Raw genomic sequence first — 8,955 nt, forward strand, 5'->3', positions numbered from 1 at the left:
CCCCGCTCTCCTCCCCAGCGCCGGCTTTGCTTTTAAGGTGGAATGCCAAAAATCATCCTGCAGACGCTCCTTCCTGCGAGGATTGGGCTCTCAGCTTGGAGCTTTCACCCTTCCCCTTCCCCCCTGCCGTTATCTCCAAGGTGCCTTTTCGGGCTGTTTAGTGTTTCGGGGACAAAGTAAGGAAAGATGCTCCGGCCAAAACCCGAAGCTTGACCCCGGCAGTAGTGCATCGCTTCCCGAAGCCAGCGCTAGCCTGATTTGCCCAGGCAATTAGAGACATACACAAAGAGTTAAAACAAAAATCTGTACAGTGTGATAGAAAAATTTTCAAGATCAGATGCACAACCGCAGAGCTGCAATTGCATATACATATGCTGGAAAAAATAGGACACGCTCTGTATTTTAAATTCAGCTTCATGGCACTCCTTTACTCCAAAATTGTACAAAGATCAGAAAAAGATGGGGTTTTTTTATTGCACCAAGGCTTATGATGTGTGATTGACAGGAAATCAAGATTTAATTTTTTGTCCTTACACCTTCTGGACACAGAGACAGCCCTTTAGGACCAGATTCTGTTTTTAAGGCAATATTCTCAAGTCTTAAGATTTAGTGGACACAGGTTTCCTGCTTCTCATCCCTCTTTGCACAGAGCACCTCCCCATTCTTTGCATGGACAGCCCTGATACTGCAGGCAAAGTCACCTCCCCACATGGACACATGGCACATACAGGTACACAAACAGGGTGTATGCTCAAACCATTACATTTTCTTATTAAGCACAAAATGAATGACACTTCTGTAGAAGCTACAAATTAGGGCAGGATTTTTCCCCATTTGAAACTTCCAAACTATGCAAAGCAAGTACATCATCCTTAAAGGATGCTCTTGGTACTAGCACCTGTTCAAACGCTGGCAGCAGAACGGAATTTTGATGATCACTTTAAAGAACTGCTTTCTAAATGCTGCTTCTTCTCCAGTGGTATGGTAACCACACTTGCTAGTTCAGTCTGTGACATTCAGAAAAATCAGAACCAAAAATACTCTTAGTGGTACCTCATTCACACTGCAAAAAGGGAACCCTCTCTTCTGCCTGCAGGATGCTGACCAGCAAAATGCCATCAAAGCCAGGTACTGAACACCAAGTTCAGCTGTACCAGTATTAACAATTTAAAGTACTGTAAGACGTAGCTTTATCAGAACCAGGTTTCCTGTCTCAGTACACACCCTTGACTTCATTCTTTCTCAGACGGACCAATGTCTTTAACCATTCAACGATTATATGCAGAAACAAACAATAATAATACACTCAGAGTATTTCCATTGAGTTACCCACATGGCACGGTGTGGTTGGGAAACGATTTGTCTCTTAGCTCCTACCTCCCCATGCACCCCCAAACATGACTTTTCTACAGCTGCATGCTCTACTGTAAATCCAAGCTCTGATTCCAAGACAGTGCAAGGCAGAATTGCAAAACCCCACTTGTGAGCTATGTTCAGACCAGATACGTGCTAACAATGTGTAGCACATAAACGTGTGCTAGATCATTTAAAACACGTGAATGAATATGTACACTTTTAAAATAGATTTTTCCACCCATGCCCACATACAAATGCTTGTGAAGCCTGTTTAAAGAACCTAAAATTTTCAGTCACCAACAATTGGGTAAAACACAGTCTCACTAATAACCAGCGTCTAGAAAGAACATACATGAAGCCAAATTTTCCACCCGTCCAAAGCACAGAACATGGCACAAAACGCATTTGAACCACTGCATAAGAGTATAAAACCCAGCAAATAGATCAAACAAGCAAGTTAGTACACAAACAGCCCATTTATGCACTCAAATTAATTACAGGGCCATAAACCAAACTACTACCTAGAGAGAAAGCAGGAGCATCACTGCTCCTGGTTCCCAGTGCTTTCTGAAGGAGACACAGAGTGGGCATGGTGACTTAGTACATTAAATGCAATTAACATTAAAGAGGACTTACTGCTATTTTTTGGAGAGTCGTTTTGACTGATGTCCATGTGTCCAATCTTCTATCCAGGATTAGGATAAATTTAGTGTCAGACTCATGTTGACTGCGAGATAAGAAAATACCAATAACCAGATAATGTTTTGAGAAAAGTGACTCTGTTCCCAAAAAAACCCCAAACCCAAGAACACCGAATGCAAACCACATTCTGGTATTGAGGAAATGTGACTCAATTCCCAAAAAACCCCAAACCCAAGAACACAGAATGCAAACCACATTTTAGTATTTTTACCGATCCTTTGAAAAAATTTACCCTTTGAAAAAATTTTCCTGAGCACCCAGACTCTTTCCAGTGGTGCTTAGGACAGGACAAGGGGCAACAGGCACAAACTGAAACACAGGGAATCCCATCTGAATATGAGGAAAAATGTCTTTCTCCTGATGGTGAGAGCACATTGGAACAGGCTGCAAGGAGAGATTGTGAAATCTCCTTCTCTGGGTATTTTAAAAAGCCACCTGGGGCTTTTAATATCTCCAGATATTCCAGCGCAACCTGCTCCAGGTGAAGCTGCTCTGGCTGGGGGGTTGGACTAGATGATCTCTAAGATTCCTGCCAACCCAAGCCATTCCCTGATTCTGTGAACTCCACAGCTCCTTCCCACCCCAATCTTTCTGTGATTCTGTGATTGTAGTAGCCCAGGGTTAAGCACCACCTCTGATTTGTGTGCAAGGCGGTGACAGCAGATTGCTGGAGACCAGATTGCTCTTGAAACCCAAACTGGTCTTGAGAAGGGGCCTGCAGAGGCCAGAGGAGCTGTACCCTGCCCAGGAGCTCCAGGGTGCCCAGCAGCCTCCCCCAGCTGATGCCCCAGACCCCCCTGCCTTCACTGCCCAGATCTTCCTGCAGAGCTCAGGTAACAGCAACCAAGCGATGACTCCTGGCTTGTTTTGGCAGGAGACAGCAGAGATGACACCAAGCCAGGGCAGGGCAATGCCAGCCTGGCAGAGGGAAAGGGGAAGCTGGTGCTCAAACAGGCTGTGGTGGCTTCCCCAGCACGTCCTGCTGAGGAATCAGCGATTGCTCCAAGGCGTTTTCCAACACTCTCCGGTTCACTTGGCAAGCACAGACTTCCTGACATCCCTTTTAACACCCAAATCCTTTGAGTTGCTTTGGAATGCCCAGTCTGACGAGCGAGCCAGCTGTACCGGGGTGCAGGTCTGGCAGGGGCCCTAACGCCCTGTCTGTAATTCAAACGTTCCTTTCCAGGCTGGCTGGAACAGCCCGGCCAGGCTCCAGCTGCGACAGCCACCCTCCTCCCAGGCAGCCTGAGCTACACACTGCAGTCATGTCTGCACACAGCTACGGCTAGGCCAGCTTGTAACCGAGTCCTCCAATGTGAGTGTATTTACAGGACACTTAGGTCATATTTGCAATATTTATTTTGTGGATGCTGAAACAGGATAGCCATGTCCCACACCACCCTAGCCGGGCACCTCCGTGCTGGGGAGAGGCTCCCAGTACACGTGCTGGCTCCCCAGAGGTGGCTCAGGTGTCTGCACCAGGCACAGCCTTGTACAAGCAGCCTCTTGCCAGCATCATCTCTGCCAATTCCTGTATTTGGCACGGCAAACACATGGTGGATCACTCAGAAGTATCCCACGGCAGACAACACTTGGCAACTTCATCACAGGGAAAAAAAAAAGACGACACTTGAAGCCAGTGCAGGAACTTTCATTGAGTGCACATCTTGCTGCTCTGGTCTGTGGCAGCTGCAACTCTGACAAATATATTTAAAAGGAATTAGCAGCGGTGCTCGGAGCGATAAAAAATAAAACTCCCTTTGACCATAACAACAATTGACTGCAGATATGCAGAGGCACCCAAGTCCCAAGCTATCCTTTGACAGCTCTTATGGATCTGTAACATCACACCCAAAGTGCAAAGGTTTTATTTAAATTTATTCAGTGGCTTTCAGGTGTAGAAGAAAAGAGCAGAGGAAAGGAGTATCAAATTTTACATATGGGTCATACACAGAACTTCTACATGTAATAAAGTCTGAGGTTGAAAGCATGGTGAGTGTAACTTTTCAGCCAAAACCTTTTTTTTTGCTTAGAATAATTTAGGCAACATGAGACAGTTCTGCAGGTTTCTCTCATCTCTGTTCATCCCCACCATGAGCTATGTGACCCAGGTGGGTGGGAACAGGCCAAAGGATCCTTCAGTTGGAGGCAAAAAGAAAACCCTTTGGTTTTTCAGCACACTCTAATTACAAGGTATGTCTCTGAGCTATAAGAAATAATTCCCAAACTCCTCATGGTGTTTCCCAAGAGTCTGCAATTGAAAAAGCTAAATTGTGTTTACACAGAACTGCTGTAATCATAATAAAACCTGAAGAAATACCCCAGAATCCAAGTAATTCAGAAAAGGCAGCCAGACTGTAGTGCACTGCCAGTTAAGAAAAGCCAGAGCAAGCCATGAACTCAGGACAAGGTTATACTCAGAGAGCAGCCCCTGAGCACGCTAATCTGCTTTTATCAGTTCCCTTGCAGAAACAAAGAAAGTTCCCAGCAGTCTGACAGCCTTGACATCTACTGTGGGAAATCTGTCATGTATTCTAGGGCCAGTGGAGAAAGTCTGTGACTATTTGCAACCCAGGCCTTGCAGGTTTATCAGATTTCCAGGCCCGTGATGTACCTTTTAGACTGACAATAAAATTAAATCAATGCTTTCTCGCAAGGCTCTGAGGGCTGTTTGTTTGCATCCAGCAGCAGAAAGATGGAGACAGATAACCAGGGCAAGGATTATTTCTCTCTGGGTGTTTCTTGTTACTTTTTTTTTCCTTATCCTTAACTTTGTATGTGTTGCAGGATGCACCAGACTAAAAATAAAGACCTGGGATGTTTTGCAGGACTTGAAATCGGATCCTGGAGTCTGCAGTTGTGAGATTTAGCACAGGCCTGACAGACTCCTTGCCGCTGGTGGGATCAGAGCACGCCATCACGACCTGCCCAATATTGAAATTCAGAGGTATTTATAGCCAACAGCAGCCTGCTCTGTGCCACTACTCTGTGTTATCAGTCACAGCTCTAAACCACTTTGTACCTCACCTCCCAGTCTAAATGAAACAGGCAAAGTTTGTCTAAATACCAAAAAGCTGGCTAGTCAAGAGAAGAGAAGAGAAGAGAAGAGAAGAGAAGAGAAGAGAAGAGAAGAGAAGAGAAGAGAAAAGAGAGTATTTCAGTAGGAAGGGACCTACAGAGAAAATCTGTCCAACTGCCTGACCATTTCAGGCTGACCAAAAGTTAGATGTTGTTAAGGGCATTGTCCAAATGCCCCCTAAACACCGACAGCTTGGGGAATCAATGACATCTCTAGGGAAACCCTTTCAGGGTTTGACACCCCCTCAGCAAATAAATGCTTCCTAATATCCAGCCTAAACCTCCCCAGGCACAGCTTTGAACCATTCCCACACGTCCTATCACTGGATCCCAGGAAGAAGAGCTCAGCACCTTCCTCTCCACAGGCCATCCTCAGGAAGCTGCAGAGAGCAATGGGATCCCCCTGCAGCCTTCTCTCCACACCAGACAAGCCCAGAGCCCTCAGCTGCTCCTCACAGGACACTCCTTCAAGCCCTTCCACCAGACTTGCTGCCCTCTGGACACACTGAAGGACCTTCACATCCTTTTTAAATGTGGCACCCAAAACAGCACACAGTACTCAAGGTGATGCCACACCAGTGCTACATACAGAGGGATCTTTTCAGTTTTCAAATTTTACTTTAATACTAATTAGGACAGTTTTTTGTAATAACAATCTTACAGATATTATAACTGACTTCAATTGATTTTTATTTTTTCATTTAAGCTTCTACTGGAATTCTGGCTTAACTTGGAAGAGATAAAATCATTCAGGCTACAGAAAGATCTGTATTTGTTGTAAAGACCACACTGTCACAGTCCTCAATCCAAGCCTGGATAAAGTGCTGCTTTATCACTCCTTGGGTCTCTTTTCTGCACGTACCAGGATCTGTCACACTCACCTGTGCCTCTGCTTCCAGCACACCACTGCAGGTGCTGCTCAGCACAGCCAGCCTGAAGGCAGGCAGGGCAGCATTTTGAGTTGGATGTGCATGGAATAGAAAGTGGGGGCCTACTACTTATTTTCTTTTACAGCTCATCCACACAAGCACTTTCTGCAGCTGCCTCCTGCCTGCAGCACAGTTCCCAGGAATACTAAAAATTAACTTGCCTACAGGACTCACCTTCCTCCTGGCTCTGTTATTAATGCACTTGCCTCAAGGACTCAGGAGTTGCTTTTAGCATTCATCTCCTTTATCTAACAATTATTTCCAGGAGAAAAATGCCTCATGAAATTCAGCTTCCCCAAATACTTCAAGCCTTTCAGCTTCCCCAAATACTACAAATCTGACATCCATGAGGTTTTCTCAGACTGGTCTGGGTAGGACACCAGGCAGTTCCTTTGCACAGGAAAGGCACAGGGTCTGCCCCTGCACATCCACAGGCAAGGAGGTGTTGGTGCTCCCACACCTAACTCTGATATTTGAGGAAATAAAATACCTCTGGCAGGTAAATATTTACCTCTTTTAAGGATTTTCTGGGCCAAAGTCTGAGCTCTAATCCCACAGTGTGATGCTGCGGAGGGATGAGGACACAGGGGCACCAGAGCTGACACAGACCTGCCACCCTCACCTAGGTGATGCTCTGCCTGGTCACCTGAGCCTTTCAGCTCCACAGTGTTAGGGAGCACACGTTTTAAAGGTGATCAGATATTGGGGCAGGCTGTTATGGTGGTAGGAGGAGCAGAGCAGGACAATTAAAGTGGTTTTACTAAAAACATGCAGAACATGTTTGAATCACCAGCAAGCTCGCAGCTCTCATTAGTTTCTTGATTGAGTTTGACATATTAGAGGGACAGCAAGACTGCTTGTCATGCTAATGCCAGGGTGTTTACAGTCAGATGGAACAAGAAGCCTTGGAGAAACCAGACAGAGCCGGGAAGTACAGATGCACAGACCAGGGCTGCCTGCACAGGACCAAGGAGAAACCCCTCTGGCCAACACACACTTGGCATGGTCCTGTTCCTGCTGGGCCAGTGCTCTGTGGGCCAGGAGCCCTTGAAACCTCAGAGTCCATCAAAAAGGGACAGAGGAACCAGAGGCTCCTTCTTTTTTTTTTTTTGAACAGAGGTGCCCAAACACTCCACACTTCCTCCAAAGCAGCTGCTAATGGAAAGCTCCCATCTAGCTGCTGTCAGCCTGCTCTCCCTGCAGGAAGAAATTTGCCAAAACAGGCATTATTCAAGAAAATTAAGCATTCCAGGTAACTGAGTCACCAGGCTCAGCAACAAGAAATAGGAGGGCCATTAATCTAAGTATACAGCCCTGTATGAGGCACAGGCAGACTGTCAGCAGCTTAACCCTAACACACAGGCAGGTAATGGGAGCTGCTGCTCACTGCTGAGCCATCACCTGTCACGGGGACCCCAAACTCTTTGTTCCTGTAATTAATCTCTTCCTCTGGTTTCATTTCTCTTTTTCCACAGTAATGACTCTCCGCTTGTACACGTCAAAATATTATTTTGCAGTGGCACGGCATACTTATGTGGTGACACATGCCAAAGCTTGGGGAAAGCTTGTTGTTAATTAGAAACTTAATAAGCTAAATGTGTGATACATTCCAGCTGACAGGTCACAGGGATGATGTCCACTTCTTACTCTGCAGTTCCTGGCACATTAAATACCACACCTGGACCTGTAAGGGCTTGCATCCCTCTGTGGCGCTCTGAGAGCTGAAGAAGCCCCTCACCCCACACATGGTATCACCCTGAAGATCCCTGCCTAACCCAGGCAGGACCCACACCTCTGCCCTCCACAGGCAAGAGCTAAAAGGGAGCCTCATACCTTGGGACTGACGTTAGGTACGTTAAGACTTTAGATACATTCTCCTCAGGCACCTCGTTGAAGTGAGCGTTGTCAGGGAGGGTGATAATCCAGGCCTTGTCCTTTCCTCTTCCACCTGGAAAAAAGACACAGATGCTTCCCTGGCCATGCTTGTGAGGAGGGCCAGCAGCAAAGCCCAGGTGCACCAGTCAGGTCAGAACACGCTGCCATTGGCAGAGAGGTTTTTCTCTTCACCAGAATAGCAAAACAAAGCCAAATCCTGCCTCTGAGTCCAAGCACAACACACAAGTGCAGGTTCTAAAAACAAATGTATTGAGTACCAGATACTTCCTTTATTTACTGAGTGTACTTTACACAGGACAGCAAAAGAAATCAGAAATACAAGGGCAAATGAACACACTGGTCTGGAATCTACAGAAATACAAGCAAACTGCCTGTTAATGCATTGAGCATCGGCAGGTAAGAATATTTTACAGTTTGGCACGAGACAGAAACCTAATCTGCTCTTTCAAACTGCCTCAATGTTTTATTAACAACATTTCTAGTGGCAAAGGATACTACCTGATGGGTAATATCTCATGTGGAGTATCATTCTGACAAATAGCAAGGAAGTTTATCTGGAGTATTCAATTGCCACAGAGAGTGAGAGAGAGGCCCTGAAGAAGTTCTCGTACTCACCAGACAGAAAAGCAAACTCTTTCATCAGATCATCACTGATGTCCTTTGCATAGATGGGTATTGCAGTTTCTGGAGAAAGGGAAAAGCAGCAATCAAAATGAAGCACAAATCCAAAGCACACATATTTATCAATGTGTTAATCCAAAGGTGGAATTTGAACCCAGCCCAGCTTCCCTAAACTATGCCTGAAATTTTGTAACAAAGCATATATGGATCTTAGGGACATTATTTCTAATGTTTCCAATTACTCTAACAGGGTGAAAGCCACAAGTCAGCAACAAATGTATTCCACTAAATGTACCAAGGGAACGCTGCCCCTTTGCTTGAGTGCCCTCCCTCAACAGGCCATATCCAATGTAAGATTTTATATTTTGAAGTT

The 8,955-nt window shown here is 45.7% G+C and overlaps 1 protein-coding gene across 1 annotated transcript in view; it reads right to left on the reverse strand.

Moving 5' to 3' along the window:
* Positions 1–8,645, reverse strand: part of MCF2 (MCF.2 cell line derived transforming sequence) — a 43,242-nt gene extending 34,597 nt beyond the window's left edge. The window contains 3 exon segments of the mRNA XM_008641473.2: positions 1,993–2,083; positions 7,899–8,013; positions 8,577–8,645. Of these exon segments, the coding sequence (XP_008639695.1) occupies positions 1,993–2,083; positions 7,899–8,013; positions 8,577–8,601 (231 nt within the window). The 5' untranslated portion in view covers positions 8,602–8,645.
* Positions 8,646–8,955: the final 310 nt, after the last annotated feature.

This window comes from Corvus brachyrhynchos, unplaced genomic scaffold (genome assembly GCF_000691975.1).
Source record: "Corvus brachyrhynchos isolate BGI_N302 unplaced genomic scaffold, ASM69197v1 scaffold220, whole genome shotgun sequence".
NCBI lineage: Eukaryota > Metazoa > Chordata > Aves > Passeriformes > Corvidae > Corvus > Corvus brachyrhynchos.